Source organism: Branchiostoma floridae, chromosome 9 (assembly GCF_000003815.2).
Source record: "Branchiostoma floridae strain S238N-H82 chromosome 9, Bfl_VNyyK, whole genome shotgun sequence".
NCBI lineage: Eukaryota > Metazoa > Chordata > Leptocardii > Amphioxiformes > Branchiostomatidae > Branchiostoma > Branchiostoma floridae.
The window spans coordinates 16,056,234-16,075,508 of NC_049987.1; the positions used below are offsets into that span (position 1 = coordinate 16,056,234).

Below are 19,275 nucleotides of genomic sequence, written 5' to 3' on the forward strand. Positions count from 1 at the left end.
GATTCCCTTGTCGAGACTTTAGCCTACGAGTCCATTCTACCCCTTTTTAAACGGGCTCCCTCACCTAATCTACTTACTTGGTGTAGTCCGATCCATATTCAATAATGATATATCCCAATCCAATAAGGGAAGCTGGACAACTTGATAAAATTGATTTACATTTAATTTCATACAATTTAAAAAAACATATCATTTATAGTCGGCCCTTCTTTTCTTGTCAATGGTAAATGAATACCATGCGATGACAGCGAACGATTACTTCATTGATTTATTGATACCTTGCCACCCCATTTTGTGATTTCTTCCGTGCCAATAGCCTTTGACCTTCTGGAGAGTTTCCCGCGCTTTTCGTATCGCTTGCACATAATTTCTGACAGCGACTGACTCGGCGAGACCATGTCGTCCGTGGCTGCTAGCTTTGTTCCCGTAAAACAGGAGCAAGAACTGATAGAGTGTAAGGTAAGATAAAACAACTGTTACTACTATTGATTATAGGGATACTGCATCCCAATTTCCAGAGCGTAACTCGAAATGGCGGTGTGCGATGTCAAAACCTGTCTTGATTTCGCTTCCGTCCATGGGTGCCACCATTTTGTTGATATAGTGGTGTGTGATGGGAAGGGGTGTCGCCATTTTTCTTATGTGTTGATTATGACGTGTAATGTAATGAGCATGTTGTTGGTGTTTTGTATAATAGAGGTTTCACTAAAGGCTTGATCTCATTGAAATGTGCCAAATTCTGTCCTCTGCCTCTACGGCTTGATATGGAGCAAGATAAGAACAACATTTTGTGCTTTCTTTCTTTCCCAATAACATCAGTTTGTTTGTTTGTTTGTTTTATAAAGATCTCCAAATCATACATCGTAACGCTACTCTTCCTGGATTCAGATAAGATATTGAAATGAAATACATAAAATGAAAAAAATAAGTTAACAACAAATGCAAAGACTTTAACGTAAAAGGGTAAGCAGAGGTGGTATTTTAGCTACTCTCCAAGCAGAAGTTGGTGGGGAAAATCACGACTCTTACCTCTCTGTCCTCATGACTGAATTTCTTATTTCTTACAATAGAAATGATATTGTTGCACCAAGATTTAGATTCCTGTACTAGAAAAACATCCCTCAGTTTTTCCTGTCCTAAAGTCTTCCTACGTCGACCCGATTAAAGTCACCCAAAACAGCTATCCCTATGTTAGAATACTTCACACAAAGAGAGTCAATCGCAGAAACTGGTCGGGTGTTGCAGGGATAAACTACGGTTCTGAGACTACGGCTATATCAGTGTTGTTACTCGAAAGTACGGACTGAAACCCGTCAAGTTTGTTTAATAGCGATCTTGGGTTAAAGATCTGGAATGTTGGTAGCTGATAACCACACCTGGGTCTGTTGTTCTTGTTTACATTCCGCTGGGGCGTCTCACGGGTACGATCACAGATGATAGAGCGCAGGTAACGCTTCTTAAATGGATCAGGGCCACATAGAAAGTCCGACGCTGATTTGCATATCAAAAGGTGATCACGTTACAAAGATGGGGAGGGTCGATTTCCAACGATTGTAGTTATATTACGAGCGAAGATTTTACCTGCTTTCTTTTCCCCATCTCCTGAATAGTCCGTAGGTTTTCAGCTTTTCCTCGGCTTGTAGGTCAATGAAACCCGGTGTACATCGCCGCAGGCCTCTCAGAAAGCCAGCGGAGTAACGTAGAACTCCAATGGACGCCATTTGAGAAGACAGAGTTCAACCACACAGTACGACCAAGCGTCAGATACTCCTCTAAAGGTCGGCACAGTGCGAAACAATCAGACGCCAAACGGTTCACATGATTGATACACATTATTTTACGTGAATATTGAGCTTCAAACTGTTCAAAATAAGCATGGACACACGCTAACTATAGAGTAGGGGAGATTAAAGCTTACGGCTGACGAACTCGAGCGCAACCTAAGAATCGAATTATATTGATGTTACGTTTCAAGATTACGTCTACAGTATTTCCGTTTTCATCTTAATTTTACAGTTTATGGTGATCTTTGAGAAGCGTTTCAATGTAATATTTGGTTTCCGGGGCCGTTCTTTCGATATGCCTCGGATAGGCCGTTAAATGGAGGTCCCGAGCCACACCCCATGCACGTTTAAGAACCCACCATACTTATCGAAAATAGAAGGGGTCCTTCCCGGTGCGAGCGGTTTAAACACTACAGTTCCATGGCCGCACCTGGGGCAATTACTGTCGTATTGAGGTCACCTGTGTGGCGCCGAATGGCAGCTCGCTCCAAACCCTTGCGATTTAGCCGCGCCTATTGCAACTTCCTCGCAATGTAGCACCTGGCTGCCAAGAGAGAGTAGTCGGCCTACCCAATAGCAATAATAACAATAACAATTAAACAATCAGAGAGTCGACGACGATTGCTGTCGCCAGGAATGTCATCCAAGCGTGGTGCTGTGTCGAGCGTCCTCTCTTCCCTTTGTTGATCTCCGCTGTACCATATCCGAACATAAAACTATATTCATACTAATATTTGATATTTCTAGTTTGGAATAACCATTGAAGTTATTCATTGAAGTTTCCACCTCATAAAAAAGTAACACAAAGTAGCGAATTTCGGATACAGTGGCAAATTTGGGGATCCTCCGTTATTTATTTCAACCATAAGGCCACATTAATAATGTGCACTCATAATTTTGGCTTTGCAATCATTGCAATATTTTAATATCACAATAATATTGACTCAATGTAATTGTACCGGGCTGAGCATTGGTACGACGTGGGCCATTAGGCACTTTCCTGTTAGAGACTCTTTTCGAGGCTACCGTAGCCTTTCATAACAGTCCCAAGAGTTATCTCCAACTTAGAAATCACGACCACAGCATGTCCAGAACATGAGATATAAAAAATGGAAGTTCCGCTGCAGTACCTTAGAAAGCCGCTAGGAGGCCCATTATGGAACTTGACCTTCGTTTTCCTGACCCCTACCCACTTACCAAATATCATCAGGATCTATCCAAGGCTTCTCGAGTTATCCTGTTGACATGGAATTTTAATATTTTTTAGTTACATATGTGACACGTTTGAAGTTCCTGTCATGGGGTACAGCAAATTTCTGAATTTTCCTCATTTACTATGCAAATTAGCTGTTGGCTTGCATAACTGTACGCTATCTACATACCAAAAATCGTCACGATCAATCATTATGTTCTTTTAGTAATTGGCACTTGCTGTTCCAAAAACGCAACTAGGGGTCCCAATCTTACAGCACTTACTCTCTGCCACTAAAAAATCACGAACACAGTATGTCCAAAATAAGAGTTATCAAAAATTGAAAACTTGACCTTCGTTTTCTTGATCCCTACCCACCTACAGCATATCATCAGGATCCATATGAGGTTTCTCGAGTAATGCTGTTAACAGACACACACAGACAGACATGCTCAAAACATAACCTTCTGGCGAAGATAACAACACTGACGTTAGACTGTTGATGTAATATGTGAAATAAATACGGGATTGTCTTGACCCAAACTGTGTAAAATATGTATTCACCCATTGTTGTCAACAAAGCACTCCAAAAGTGCTTAAGCTCGACAAGGATCAAAGACTACATAACCTGAATAAAAAAAATGCTGTCGGATATATATTACATATCCAATCGCTAAAACGCGTTTACGTCATAGTGATGGTAAATACACTTCGCTTATGTGACAACGGTTATATTGTATGACAATACTTAAGATGCTGTAAAATGTAAAGAAGCTGTGGCCTTAATTTCTCAGCATAAGACTCCAGCTTTTTCTCGCGGATAAACCAATGCCCTACTTATATCCACTGTTGTTTCAAAACAAAATTCAGCAAAAGGCTAGTGTTACCATCTCTCGCAGTTAAGGCCGGCTTATCAGACAACATTAAAGCACTTGCATGCAAGATATCAATGGTTCAAAAAGTGCCTTATTGCTATAAAATAAGGATTTGACATCAATATTATCATTTACATTGTCAATACCTCAATATCAGTCTACATTTGAATAAAATCTACACCTGGTGACAAGAAAGATGCGCAATTACTGAGCAGAGTCTGACGCGTGTCTGTCATGTTCACTATTGATTGATCCTGTCCCGTCATAAATGTTGTTATTTTACAATTCTTAACACTTGTAAACAAACATGCACTCTACTACTTCACTTCCAAAAATGATTTTTGCTTCTTTTGCTTACCCCATGGACAATTCTTTTATGAAGAAAAATATTCTTGCAAGAAGAAAATGTACAATAACATTCTAAGCAAAACAAGCAAAACAAGAAACTACGAAAAAATCTTAATTCTCACTCAAAGAGCTATTTTCTTATTCTTCTCTTCTTAGATGAAGAAATATTTCTCAAACCTAAGAATTTTCTGGAACTGTAAGCAAAATCTTCTTGTTTTTTCTTATGATTTAAAAAAATTCTAGAAATGCTTGCTTTTTTTATAACTCTTAAGAAATACAAGATTTTTTGCTCTTAATGTAAGAAAAGTATTCTTGGTGTAAGAATATTAATCTCAAAAGTGTCTTAAAAATTTAAGAAATAATTTGCTTGCCCCATGGACAAGCACGTTTTTTTTTATAAAATTTGTTGGGGACAGAAACATTTTCTTCCTGGAAGATAAATTTTCTGTGAGGAAGAAAAACAAGATACACAAGAAAAAAACATTTTTGGTAGTGTTTCTCGAAGGACCAATGTGGTAACAATTGATTATCCATAGAAAAAGTCAAAGGCCAGGCTCTTGGTATATTTCTTGATGTTTAGACATGGGCTACGTTTCGTAAGATGACTAGAATTGCATAAGAAATTTGCCTAGAGACAGGCACCGAAAATGAACATTCCCACGGGCATTAGGGACAGGTGATTTCTTCTTCTTCTGCATGTTTCCTTCCGGATAGAAGTCCCAGATAGCACACGTTTTAAAAATATTGTTGTGAAAGGTGCATTGGCAAAGGCAATACAAACTCTGACGAACATCACGGAAAACCTGACCATCTAAGTAAAAGATAACAACAGTTTGCAAGACTAACGCTGTATCTGCACGCACGAGTAGTACGTTAGAAATGGCGTTTATAGCCTCTCTACGTACTGACACCCTATCAGCCGTCCCTTCATTGATTCACCATCTTAAGTACCACGGCAGCCGGTAAACAGCAGTTGCCCCCCCCCCCTACTTCAGAGCCCGTCTTGGGTTACTTCCCTGACGAGCACCGGGACAATTGGGACCTCAGCCTCACTAATGCCCGGTGGTTAATATAAACGTATAGGTATGATAAACTAGATAGTAGATTTTATCAATATGGTTTATTACAAATAATACTAGCTATTGATATGTACTGTTAAATATGTTTTTCTATATGCATTGCCAAAAAGTTTGACTTAGTTTAATTAGTCAACTAGATGTTACACGCATGACAGAGGTTACAGCACACTAGGCAACCAGTTTGGATCTTTCTTTATTTGAATTGTAACGGGCACGATACAATATGGTATACCAGGATCACTACCCTTGGACAGCAAAATAAAAGAAATTATTTAAATTGAATTAATTCAATCTTGTAAGACTATGTCAATGCATTCCAACTTACTTATCATTTACATGTATCTTTGACTTTACCTTGTTTTTGTTATTCCCTTAGTTTTGGAACAGTAGTTGAGGCTATCGAGAAAATTACTTAACATTAAAATAACAATTGCACAACACGCATACCATTCTTTCAATGTGTAAATCTTGGTTGTATAGGTAATATATAGAAAGTTTGTAACATTTCAAAATGCTTGAATAGATACTGCTGGATCAACATGCATAATGTGTATCTTCATGCATTTGTTGGATACATGTATAGAGTCAATTCCGATTCACCGAGAGGGTTTTAAAATAATATTTGTAATACGTTTCAACTAAGTAAAAGAGTACTTCAGTCACTATAGTTCTAAATTGTTCAAACAATTCAAAATGTAAGTTTGAACATGTTCGATCCTATTCATATTTGTTGAAACATTGGAAAATTAATAATATCAATATACTAGTATCTTTATTTGGAACAATTTTCAAACATCTATGTGATTTTGTAATTGTTCCAACTGTTCCAACAATTTATGTCATTTTTTCCTTCCATAAAAACTTTTATTGCCAACATTAGCAAAGCTGCTAAGCTGGGCCCTTTGTTTTGATCTTGTATATTTAGATTTTCTTCAGAAGACACTGGTGAGTCTTTTGTAAGAAGGTGGCAGACACACACAGTTTCCTGTACTGGGCAGGAATGTGTGAATTGCCCACTTTCCAGCCCACTGCCCCAGATACAAAACATGTCGAACGTTATCAATGTTCGAACATGTAATAACAAATGATAAATCTATGTTGAAACTAACAGAAATAATATATTTAATGATTGTTAGAAATTCTTCTATGAATGCAGCAGATAATACCAAGAACACTACACGGATGTTACGAATAGTTCTAAACAGTTACTTTGGTAATGTGGAATTGACTCTACTTGTTATTTTTCTGTGCTAATTGTTATTTGGTATCTCTAAAATATAAAGTGAATCCCAAGAATATTTAGTTGAAAATGCAGATTTTGAGAAATAGGTTGTTTTTCATGCCGTATGGTGAGATAAATGTTACATGACTTGTGCTGCAATGAACATATTTAGCAATTACCTTGTATTTGTATTTATACATAAATGGTCTCAACTTATTCAAGGTACCCTAGACATTATACTTGCTGTAAGCCCACTATCGAACTACAAGTATGATCTTGTTAAAAATGTGAAACAAGAGATCCAACTTTTGTAAGTATGAAGCTTAATTTAACAGAAGGAAACTTTCATTTTTTTGTGGTTAGAATCATGATAAACTGAATGTCGCAACACCATGGCCTATTGTTAAAAGTTATGATTCAGCCACGCCATTGTATTTCTTTTCAAAACCTTAGTCCCAGTTGTAAGTTTTGAATAGAGTAGAATAGAATACATGAGAAAAGCAGTTGTAAGATATCCCCTCCCGAAAATTTAGAGAACTAGCCCCGGCTGAGACAGGAGGGTAGTCAGGAAAAAAAAGTGGGTTAGACAGGCAGTCTGGACTGGAGGTCCAGAGAAGAAGGGAGTCTGGATTTGTAATCCAGAGAAGAAGACTGTAAACATCTTGGAGAGAGTGGCGAATAAAGAATTGTGAATATGCATCATCGTCTCGGCATCATTCAATCGTAAAGAACCTGTAACATTGGCGTAACAGTCCCAATAAAATATGTCTCTAGATTTTTCAATATACTTTGTTTTAGTATTTCAGAACAATTTAGATCAATAGAAGCCAAATGACTTTAATCCGTGATCTTTGATCATAAACCTGAAATTGGTGAATTTTGTAAAATATGCCTTTCAGAAACCTGTTGCGAAAAATTATGAATTTATTCTGTCATTTTCAGAGTAAATCTTTTTGTGGGTCAATGGGTTTTCATACCTGGAATAAAGGATAAAGAAAGATTTTGTGGCGACAAACGATATTACAAAATCTACCTCAAACAATCCACAATGCTCACTAGGTTGTAACCGGACTTCTCGACCAAATAGTCCATGAGAAAGACCGATATCATGTAACTGTCCGGGTGGTCCGAGTCCAGACTGACGATGCCTCCCTTGTTGTCCAGCTGTTGGGTGATGAAGCGAAGAGCTTTGGGAACCCTCTCGACATCTCTGTACCTGTAGTAGTTCTCAACAGACAGGTACCATTTCTCTGTTTAAGAAAAAAAGAAAACTTTAAGTCATAAGTCACATTTGGGACGATACTTCTGCTGTAAGTAAAGGAACACAATGTATAATTCTTGCACAATACCATTTCTGTGATTTTACGCAGATTGAAATCGCGACATGGTTGGTGGGAGCAAATAAAGGAAGTACTGAGTTTTATCAATACTACATGAAGAACTCAAAAGGTACAGCGTTACTAGTCGTGTGAGACTTTGTAGAATAGCCTTCATACAGGGCTTCATAGCTGGAGCCTACGTCACTTTTACTACCTGGGGCCCGGCCAGGCTTCTTGCGGGAGCGAAAAAATTAAGTTTATGCTAATGAATAAACATTAGGCATACTGTTGAATTACCATTAATCTTTTATATCGTGCCATTTATCTTTATATCGTATTTTTCGTTCCCCAAAGCTGCCCAGCGGGGGCCCTTTGTGGAAATGTGACGTTATCCTAAGCCCGGTCCCCCTCTACATCTGCCGTTTGGGTACAACGCATCCTGAGGTGTAAATATATGGCAATGATACACAAGTTAACGTTTAACACAACGCTACACGATGAGAGCTAAGTTTAACATTCTAGACTAAATAGTTAAGCGGTGAAAAAAAAAACCTCACACCTCCCGGAAGTAAGTGGAATAAGTTCTGCAAATAATTTTGAATGCCTATGCGGACAAGTAAAACATATAGCAGATAGGCACTCTATGTAAAATTAGATTATACTAAAAGTAGATTTCCCTACCATTTCTTTACATAGCAGGCGGAATCTACCATATAGTACTGCGTACCAAGGCTCAGTGAAACAAGTTGCAACGTCATTGCATCATACAGACATGTTTAAAAATGGTGATCTTTCGAGGGGATACATGCCCACATATAGCTACTCACTGTTTTGTGTGACTGACTCAGGGCGGTGTGTCTGATGACAGTTTCGGCGTAGTTTCTGTGAAACCTAATCTTAGCCAATTTCTTGCATTTTTGAAGGGAATGTAACCCGAGATTGTTGATACCCTAAAAAAATAGACTAAGTTCATGTTGTATTATTTTCCGAAGTGAAAAAATATATTATAGTCGGGTCAAAGAACCGTCAAATTGATCATGCCAAATGCTCTGTGCTGGCGGCCCTGGTTGGGTGCTGGAGTCAGGACATTGTTTCTACTCGCCCCTTACAATGAGCATTTTAAGGAAAAGATCTTGATTGTTAGCCTATGGCTACTTCTCATCAATGAGAAACCCCCGTTTTCTATCGCTATATCAACATGACGTGCGGGACTATAAAATTGTTTGGCTATTTCAGGCAAATGAGGATAAAGGTGTGTTGATATCAATCAAAACTGTAGTGTTAAGAAAAGGAAATATATGGGTGCTATATTGTATTCTGTCAGAGCAGAACTAGAAAACATACGTCTTTGTCACTCTCCCCCGTGCTTTTACTTCGCATCTGACCAATCCTCTTCTAACTTTGAGCCCCTCAACTGGGTGGCGAGGGAGTTGTTGTTTACAAACAGGAGGGTCTGATTCCTCATGGTATTTCTAACCGAGGAGACTGGAATTATAACTACAATTACTATTTTAACCTCCTTGTTCTAAGTTAAACTCAGACTTTGAGCAGCTCATTTTCATTCCCAAACACTAGGATATAAAATTATGCTACACAGTTGTTGTGCAGGTCATTCATATGAATGTTTTGTTCTAGATAACATTTTCTATTTTTTGGGCAAAATTACATTGTGTACTTGAAAAGTTCATAGTTAAAGAAAAAAAAATACCATCGGTTGGAGGGAAGCGAGCTGTCGGTTGAATAATCCTCAGGCCACGAGACTTGGCTTTTTGTATCACGGCGTTTGTCACCTTTACAGGGAAATAATAGGCTGTTTGCAGATCCACTTCGCTCAAGCGTTGCATCGCACTAACCAACCCTGTCTGGATCCAGGACGGTGACTGTAGCGTAAACTGTCCTAGCGGAAACGGTTGGCTCTGCAGGGAAAAAAGCATCATCGTTGGGTACAATAACTTAATTTTTTGTTTGTATGTGTCATAGCTGCGATGGATAGAGTATAGATGCGGACCATATGTGAAATGTGCAGAGGTAGGTTCAGTCCATATTTAGACATTTAGACCAGACCATTTAACTCTATCTAGATGGGAGGTAGCTAGGGGTGCCGGAGCTAAAAGTGCCTGCGCCAAATTTGACATCGTAAAAGTGCCGAACGACGTGACGTGTGCTAGTGATAGTTTCTGACTGGCATATTGTACCAAATTTTCTAATTTCAGTTTGAATAATGTTTCAAGGTTTTAATGCTGAAACAAAGGCTATTCTATATCGTTATCATCCTATTTTGTGCTACATTCCTTAGATATGAATAGACAATGCTAATTCCATGACGTCATGGGCTTTAATTTAAGATGTCATTATTGACGACAAAATCAGGTTATTCTTTTACTCAATTTCAACAGATTTCCGTTTTTTTTACAAAACACATTTTAGCTAGAAGCCTAATAGTTCTCCTTTATTAACACATGACATACTTTTTAGCTTTCTACCATGAAATGAAGTGTATTTATAAACTGTCCATATTAATTATGCAAATTAGTCCCTGATATGCATGATTTGCATTTGATTGTGTAAGGCATCTCTCTTTAAGGCTATCTTCATTCCAAATACCATGAAGATCAGTCAACCCATTCCCGAGTTATTCCTACAAAAATTCCTGACATGCCTTGGGAAAATTGCTGAAATTTTGGGAATTTTTGCCAAACGGACGCAGAGTATACTATTAGGCTAGCCCCTGTGGCGTCGCCAAAAACCGTTACCGTACCGGTACCCACCACTAGTGACAACCCCTAATTGATGTATATTTGAAAATATCAAAGAATGTCTAGAGTAAGAAATATATATATATTAATATGTAACTGTACCTAGGTACTAAATGCCATAATTTGTACCTTGTACAAATGAAACAAGAGTTCGTAGACCTCATACATACATGGGATACTGTTAGTAGATTTGTTATTTTTAACGGAGGTGGAGTTCAAGATGACCACACCCTTGTTATCCCGTCAGAAGAAATTAGAGGGCAAATTAACGTACATTTGGTAACGTGCCTGAAGTAATTGTAGCTATAATAAGAAACTAAAACATTAAACACCATACAGCACTTGAAGCACCACAAAGACTAACCAGAAACACGAACAAATGCGCCCCTATTAGTAAATGGAATGTAGTCTGAGCCTTATGTGGCTCAGGGGCAACAATGGTCTCTGGAGTGATTTCTGTTAATTAAAAGTTGTTAGAACAAAAAAAAATGTAAGGAACCCCCAAATGCACACAAAAATCAGCATTCTGTACCAGGTTCAAAGTCAATTAGGCCAAAAATCGAACCTGACGGTCTGGTCAACACAACCAACCAATGTACCAAATACCATTGCAATAGCACGCTGCAAACTGTTGATATATCGAATAAGAAACGCATAAAAACACAGAACAGGAAACTGAAAAGTATACCTGCATTTTTCATGCAGGTAATTAAGTTACAAAATGTATTATGTATAAATATACGAGTATGAGGAAAGGGTATACCCATAATTGAATAATACAACAAATCAAAACGAAACAAGCCTCACCTCGCGCATGCCTATTGTGAAAGTTTTGGCCCATTCCTTCACCAGTTTGGGAAACGTTTCCACGAAGTCTCCATAGACGAAGAGTGTGACCGGCATCCTGCTCGAATGAGCTGCTATGGTCTCTACCAACTTGTGTGCGGCCTTAGCGTTCATACCGACTAGAACTGCCAGTGTAAGGCGAGGGGGCCCCGATGTGGCAGCATGGCACTCGGAGTAGACTGTGCCCGGAGAGCCGACAAACCTGTCGGATGCCTTAGATACAAGACATAAGAGAATGGTGTGAATTGCATGAACATGTAATTGCCCTCTACAATGTGATTGCAAGATGTGATTGAATAGGTGTATGAACAGCCTTAGTCGCTCTTCCTGACGGTCCATTATGCATGAATCTCTCAGTTCACACTTCAATGACATTAAGTATAAAACTATAAACAATAAAATTAGTGATGAAAATTCAACTGACAGTGATTCTTTGTGCAGTGGCAACTCCACAATGCCCAAACAGTGGGTAAACTCTAAAATGTACCCAATGACGTCGGTGATTACAAGCGTTATTTTACGCCAAAATTCAATAAATCTTTTCTTATAATAGGACAATATCTTGCATCTATTGTGGTAGGATGTGAAATCTGGGGTAGCCCTGCGCAAGACAATAGAGTCAGCTTAAACTCCAGAAAGTCCTTTGTAAGGTTTTACCGGACCCTTTAACAGTAACCTAGAAAATGACAGTAGGGATTGAAGAGATGAATTGTTAATGGGATGGGAAACAGCCACTAGCAACTGACAATGGATTATAATAATGAACCACCTAATAACACACTGACATACCTCGAACATAATGATTTTCCTTGAAATCCTTTCAAATTCTTTTCGATTTCAACATTTCAATTTTGGCTCCAAAGTTTTGCTATGTGACTCACCAACGAAGGATGTAAGGTGTCAAAGTCATCATATTTTCTGTACTCGGCCGCCCATTCCATCATAGGTTTGCCTTTCGTCTGCACATCCGACTCAAGTTCTGCCATTTGTGCTTTGTTCCAGCCTGTGACAGGCTGCCAGGAGTGATACTCCCCGTAAAACCTGTGTACATTAATGGAAACATGATGTGAATATTACTAAATAATTAAAGCTTTGTTGATGCTATTACATCCGCAAGAACTCAAAGTAACTTAAAAATGGAGGTATGTGGGAAGGATTCGGAAATACGAAGGTCAAGGTCGATTGCGGGGCCCCTGGTGCATGACCTTGGTTCCGCAGTAAAACTTCCCGCTTTTCGAACATTTTCCTTGATATGCTATGATTCTGATGTTAAGGTGGAAAGGGGCTTTCGGTGTGAGGTGTGAAGACGTAACGACAAAAACAAACTAGAGTTCCACGAACACATTCCTTTGCCAAATAAACCAGGATTGTTATGTAGAATGATGTCTGTAGACATAAAAGTGTTACTCATTACATTCTATTTTATATGTTATTTGATAAAGTCAGACTAAATCTTATCAACTAGATTTCGACAACCTCATACATCCATGAAATATTAAGAACTTTTGTAGATGTTATGCAAATGACCTACTAGGGGCCCCCAAATCCATCCATTAGTCATTGTTATTATGAACATCCTTCCCTAAGCTACCTACATCCCTAAAATGACAATTCGACGTTTATTTCTCCAGTTATCCCCATTTAAATATCTTGACAAAAACGCCTCTGCAGATCTAAAATAAAATGTTAGGGAGCTCTCTGTTTTGCTAAGACCTGACCCTGCTACTCCCTGCATTGCCCTCATTTCAATATTATAATGACCTACTGTAATATTGAAATGAACAAGGTGCTACTAAGAACTCGTAAATATGCAATAGGCATAGTGATAATTGGCCTAGAGTTCCCCACCCTTCTTTTGCATTTGTTTACGCACTAATTTCGCACCCCCACCCACGGCCCTGTTGCAGTATTAGAGGCATGCAAGTAATACACATTTGTAACCCTTTGAGGAAAGTGGAGAAAATGAGATTATCTTATAACCCCATTCCACTAGGGCGGCGCTCTGGCCGCGCTCTCTCTCTCCGACCTGAAATTTGACATATCGCTCAAGGAATTGTACAGAAAAGAAACAAATCTTTTTTACCCTTTGTACGTTTTGCTGTCCTCTTGGTCACACCAAGGAGGTTAAAAATCACCTCCTTGGTCACACCTAATGTGACTTGTACGTTTTGTAAGATATACCATGTGAGAAATCGAAGGTTACACCCTACAGTATTTAGGTCGCAGTGAGAGCACAGCGTGATCGCAGTCTAATGGTAGGGGGCCTTTAGTAAGGAATAAAAACTACAGACAAGTCTCTACTAGACTGAATACACAGACAAAAGTAATGGGAGAATAACCCTAGTATGGACTCTTCTGGCCAATTATTATTGTTTGTTTTTGTTTTTGCCAAATTTACATAGGACGGTGATAGACATTTCAGATTAGAAGACAAAAATAGCCACAAAGTGTACTTCCGACACCCCCCTCCCACAAACTCTGCTGAAAGTATAGTTTCTAGCCTACCATAGATACCAAAATGCCACTAAGAAATGGTTCAGCTCGCCCCGGCGGGGGTCGTCTAGGCGCAGTCGGCTGAATGCTTCTCCCTACACAATTTGGGACCTTCCAATTTGACTGTGTGTGCGTGATTGATTGTATGTGTACAGTGTATACATGTTAGATTAAAAAAAACAGCCATTTTCTCTTCAAATACTCCTGGACCAGTGTTTGAAAATCTGTTTGAAAAACCCAAGCTGACTATTACCACTGAGCCCAAGCTGACTGTCTGGCATGCCAGGTAAAGGTGTGACAAGCTCCATTGTTCTCCTAGGGTAGTCTGGTGCCCTGCTGTAGGAGACTAAGTCAACAAATGTTTAAAACAAAAGCGTTTAGACAGATTTCCACCTAATTTTGCTCTTGTAGTAAGCCAAGGTCACGCGCCGATGTTGTACGTGTAGGGTTTGTTTATTTCGGGTGAAGCAATTCAACCGGGCAGTATTTGAAGCTTTTAGGCACCACAGATTTCCGACTGTTAAATAATTGTTTGTGTGATGTATATACATAAAATTTCTTGTTCTAACAGACAAAGGGGACTCGCATAGTTTGATGAACATGTCTATCTATTCTGACTCTCACCTGGTGCTTCCGCAAAGGGAGGGGAACAAGTATAGACAAGTCTGGATCGCAATCATAGTCATTTCAGAAGTCGGGTCAGGAACCTCGAGAAAGTCCTTGTGTTTTTTGAATAGTGAATTTTGTGCACTGCTGTTTAATTTGTGGAAGCCAAGGCGGAATTTTCCTACATTGCGGAGCATATTTGAACATATATTCGTACAAGTAGGTTATAGACAGGTTTAACCTTTTTGATTTGCAATATGCCGAGTTGAGTTGCCATCTTCTAAAATAGTACATGAAAACACCTGTAAAGATTTTAGTTTCCTTTGTTGTTAGCTTCTTTTTTAAAGCTAACATGGTTCTAGATAGTTTTCTCACTTTCTTGTCTCAAGGAATTATTCCAAAGTGCTTTATTTTGGTTGGACCAAGGAGGTTGAACTCTTTCAACCTCCTTGGTTGGACAAAGGAATTGCGACCAGACATTTCTGGCCATGAGTCATGAACTGACCAATTAAAGAGTCCCTGACTGCATTCTATGCATAATTAAAGATGAATACAGGTAATTACTTTGGACCGAGGCGCTAAAAACAATTAGTCTATTGATATTAATGCTCCTGTCAACATGATGGATTGGGTTGTCAAATTGATTGATTAGCTAAACACAGGAAAACTACAAAATTCAAGCATGTAAACTTTAAAAGCAAAGACTAGCTTGTTTATTAAAACCTATCAAGTCAAAATGGCATGGAAAGAATGCAGAACAAGTGTGTTTGCATGAATAGCTTTCTGGAAAATCAATTTTACCATCAGAAAGTTAGATATTGACAGTTAAATTTACAGGCAACCCCCCAAATTCTATCAAAATTTCTAAACTTTTATTAATTTCAAGTAATCTAAAGTGTATGTTTATACTCAGTAAAGCTATTCGAAAAGTATACAGTCGTCTCTACATCCTGTAAAAAAATTGTTACTTTTGGCCATCTGCAACAAGTTGGTCTCGGGCAATATTTGTCAAAATTAGAAGAGTAAATGTATTAAGATATTGTAGAAATATTATGGTAATTATTGTTTAGTCTGATACATAATTGGAATGAGCAGTATCTCTTCTCCACTTCTGCCAAATTATAAGCCATTTGGCCTCATAAAACTTGAGATAATGACATTTTTTCTACCAAACCCCCAATACCCTCTGTTTTGGTCTTAGTCACACCTTAGCAAAACAGAGCTAAAACTTGTCCAACTTTGTCACAGCGCATCACAGCCATGTACTACATAAATGTCAAGACTATATCATGTCCGGGACAGGAGATACATTGAAGAAACTGCTGTAATAGAATATTCTTATTAATTATGCAAATAAGCTGTTACTTTGCGTAATTATCATATCATTATGTAGGTCTTTACTTAGGCTATATACATACCAAAAATCATGCATATCCATTACACGTTTATATTCTCCCATTAATTATGCAGGTGAGCTTTCAATTTGCAGAATTTTTCTCAGCTACATATATGACAAGTATATAGTACAACTACCATTGACTGCAGTGGATTTATAAACTTTCCTCATTAATTATGCTAATAAGCTGCTGATTTACATAATTACTCTGCCATTATGTAAGTCTTCACTTTGGATATCTACATACCGAAAATCATGACGATTCGTCAGCACGTTCATATTTTCTCATTAATCATACAAATAAGGTCGTAATTTGCATACTTATTATATATTGAAATTACTCTTTTTCTCAGCTATATAGATGACAAGTTTGAAAGTCCTATCATGGAATGTAATGGATTTATAAACATTCCTCATTAATTATTCAAATTACGTGCAGGTTTGCATAATTAGTATACTATTTTGTAAGTCATTACTTCGGCCATCTACATAGTTACCAAAAATCATGACCGCCTGTTAACACGTTCTCGAGTTATTCCTGTCCAATGTTTAAAAGGAAACCGGCGCCTGCAGTTCCAAAAAAGCCCAAACTCGCAGCATTTGCTGTCTGCCCTAATGGCTATCTAACACCAAAAATCACGAACACAGCAAGTCCAGAACACGAGATATCAAGAATGGGAGTTCCGCTGCAGTACCTAAGCAAGCCGCTCTGGGTCTCATTATTGAACTTGACCTTTGTTGTTCCGACTCCTACCCACCTACTAAATATCACGATCATACAAGCCTAAAATATAACCTTGCCATTCTGGCAAAGGTAAAAATAATTATCAAAAACACATCTTACCAAAGAAATTTAGTAGTATTTGCTCATAAATTATGAAAATTCTACCCCAATTTAATAGAATTGTATTTATCTAACAATGTTCAACTCAACTTAACGCAAAGAATTTGAAACGCATAAAGAATGAATTTGTATCATAAATTATGAATTATACATTACTCTTTTCTATTAACATAGATTCATAGAGCACTTTAAAGACAGCTGTTTATATAGTTCTTTTAAACTATGATTCCCAGAGTTAGTTTCACTGCTATTATAAGAACACACACGTATATGTTTGTATGGATATGAGTTGTTTGGATTTTTTTTACTTAATGGTCGCCACGTAACAAGACCTGAAGGCCATTCAAGGTTACGGGTTACACGATTGTAACTGTAACAGCATCTCTTCGCCCTAGGTCAGAAACATCATGATTGAGACCAGCTCAATTGCTCACTATGAGTGAGGATTAACTGAGCCAATATGCGAAGCAGGGGTAACGCGGGCTACTCGGTAAATTCCCTACCCGGTACCCTATTTTGGCCGTAATGGTTTGATTCGCTCACACCGCACAATCGCACATGTTGTGGGTTCTTTTACGTGCCTGGGTCATGGCTCTCACCAAACACGGTACCTCCATTTAACGTCCTATTTGAAGGACCGCCCTAGCCGAAGCTAGGTACTCATCTTTACCTAAGTAAACTGAGGAAAGTCGTGTAAAGATCGGTGACATGGCAGCCGGATTTGAACTCGAGACCTATCGGTCCTGAGCAATACACGCTGCCACTGCGCAACGCGGTCTCTCATTGATCGCAATAATTTGCGTAATGTTCGAGTCTAAAATTGTAATGTGACGTAGTATTGTTTTCCTTTGTATCGTATGGGCCGCATATCATCGGTAATGATGCAAATATTTAGGAACTTTTGCACTGATTAAAAAAAAAAAAACTTACTTGTCCACCCACTTGAAGGTTCCGTCTTCCAGCATCTTTTTTAAAATATCATACTCTGCACCCTCCACGTCAAGCTTGAAGATGACGTAGTCCTCAACCTCCGTGTTTTCCTGGATCCAGCGGGAAAGGTCGACTGTCGGCACCGTTCGATGATGGGCCAACTTACGTGTGCCGCCTGTCTCGGTGTCTTTTTTCTCATTAGCCCAAGCGAAGAGTGACCCCCCTCCCCACTGCATGTCTACGGCGCTGTTCTTTCCCTTGTCTGGTGACCAGGCTGACTCCGAGTAAGCAGTCATATTTCCTAGTATTATGAAAATATAAAATATTTCAATAAAAACGTAAATGCCTTTCAATAGAATAAATCAGCTCTAGATGAAATCCAATACTAGCTACCCTGCCTGATTTGCCATGAATTGCATTCTGCATATAAATAATAAAAACAAAACACAAAACTAACACCTGCATTGATATGGAGTATGCTTATCTTACAGACTGCATTGTCAATCACTCAAACCTGACTTTGACTTTGAATTTTAACATTGACTTTTTGACGATGAGACAAGTCATTACATGGGTCTGCCTAGGCAGCTTTGGGCTGGCGTATGGCCTTGTCACTTTCGGTAGGTACTGAAAAGTAAATGGAAAGTAGAGAATTAATTTTCCGTCTCCTACTAACCGTCCTTGTTGGACACCCCGGTAGGACAATGTAGCACGTGATTCGGGTACGGCGCAAAGAACGGCGCCAGCCTCTCGTCTATCTCGAAGGAGTGTATGATGAAGTCCTGACCGTCTGGGTAGGTCTCCCTAAAAAACTGGACTGTGGACGCCACGTTAGCACCGCAGTCCAACAGAATCTTTCTTGGCTGACCTGCGGCTGGGGGCCTGAAACGAACAATAAAAATTCAGGATGAAAATGTATAGCCATTGTACTGTTTTTTTTTCTCTCATTTCTTTGTATTAACCCTATCTAGACCGGGCTTTTTGGGATTCCTGGGGCCGGGGGGAGGCTCTTTTGAACACCCCTCTTTGTAATTTTGAAACGGCTTGGGTTACGATCACCAAATTTGAAGATGATGTACTAGTAAAATTTCGACTTTTGTATCATCTGTAATATTGATATCGTTATGACGTATTATGACGTAATTATGACGTCATAATAACATATTTTGGGCTTAAATCGTCTAAATATGAAATTTTCGCATACTTAAAGGTAATAAACAAAATGATGACTATAAAGGTTATGTTATTGGTGTCTAAGTCTGCTAAGTCTATTGTTACCAATGGCGACGAAAATGACGCCAATATGACCCCCCCCCCGATCTAGATGGAGTTAATGTGTATTTGGTGGTTGTGGTATCTTTTTATTTGTGTTCCATCCTTTCAATCAATCAATCGGTCGCGTGCATCATTTGTTGATGCGTGGCGGCTACAGACAGTCCAGATAGTTCGGGCTTGTTGTATTTGTAAATATTGTTTTACGCAATGAATGTTCAGAGGGCAATGCTGTCAAGAACGGTCTCTTGTGAATGATAAGTGATTTTTTCATTAATTATGTAAAAAATGTGGTTGTTATTTGCATGGATTA

General features: G+C 38.7%; 1 protein-coding gene across 1 annotated transcript in view; it reads right to left on the reverse strand.

Annotated features, from left to right (window-relative positions):
* Nucleotides 1-5,464: 5,464 nt before the first annotated feature.
* LOC118423304 overlaps nucleotides 5,465-19,275 on the reverse strand; it is a 41,011-nt gene continuing 27,200 nt past the window's right edge. The window contains exons 3-8 of the mRNA XM_035831415.1: nucleotides 18,367-18,572; nucleotides 17,691-17,991; nucleotides 12,303-12,462; nucleotides 11,383-11,634; nucleotides 9,528-9,735; nucleotides 5,465-7,750 (exon numbers count right to left, since the gene is read on the reverse strand). Coding sequence (XP_035687308.1) covers nucleotides 7,530-7,750; nucleotides 9,528-9,735; nucleotides 11,383-11,634; nucleotides 12,303-12,462; nucleotides 17,691-17,991; nucleotides 18,367-18,572 — 1,348 coding nt within the window. The 3' untranslated portion in view covers nucleotides 5,465-7,529. The remainder of the gene's footprint in view (nucleotides 7,751-9,527; nucleotides 9,736-11,382; nucleotides 11,635-12,302; nucleotides 12,463-17,690; nucleotides 17,992-18,366; nucleotides 18,573-19,275) is intronic.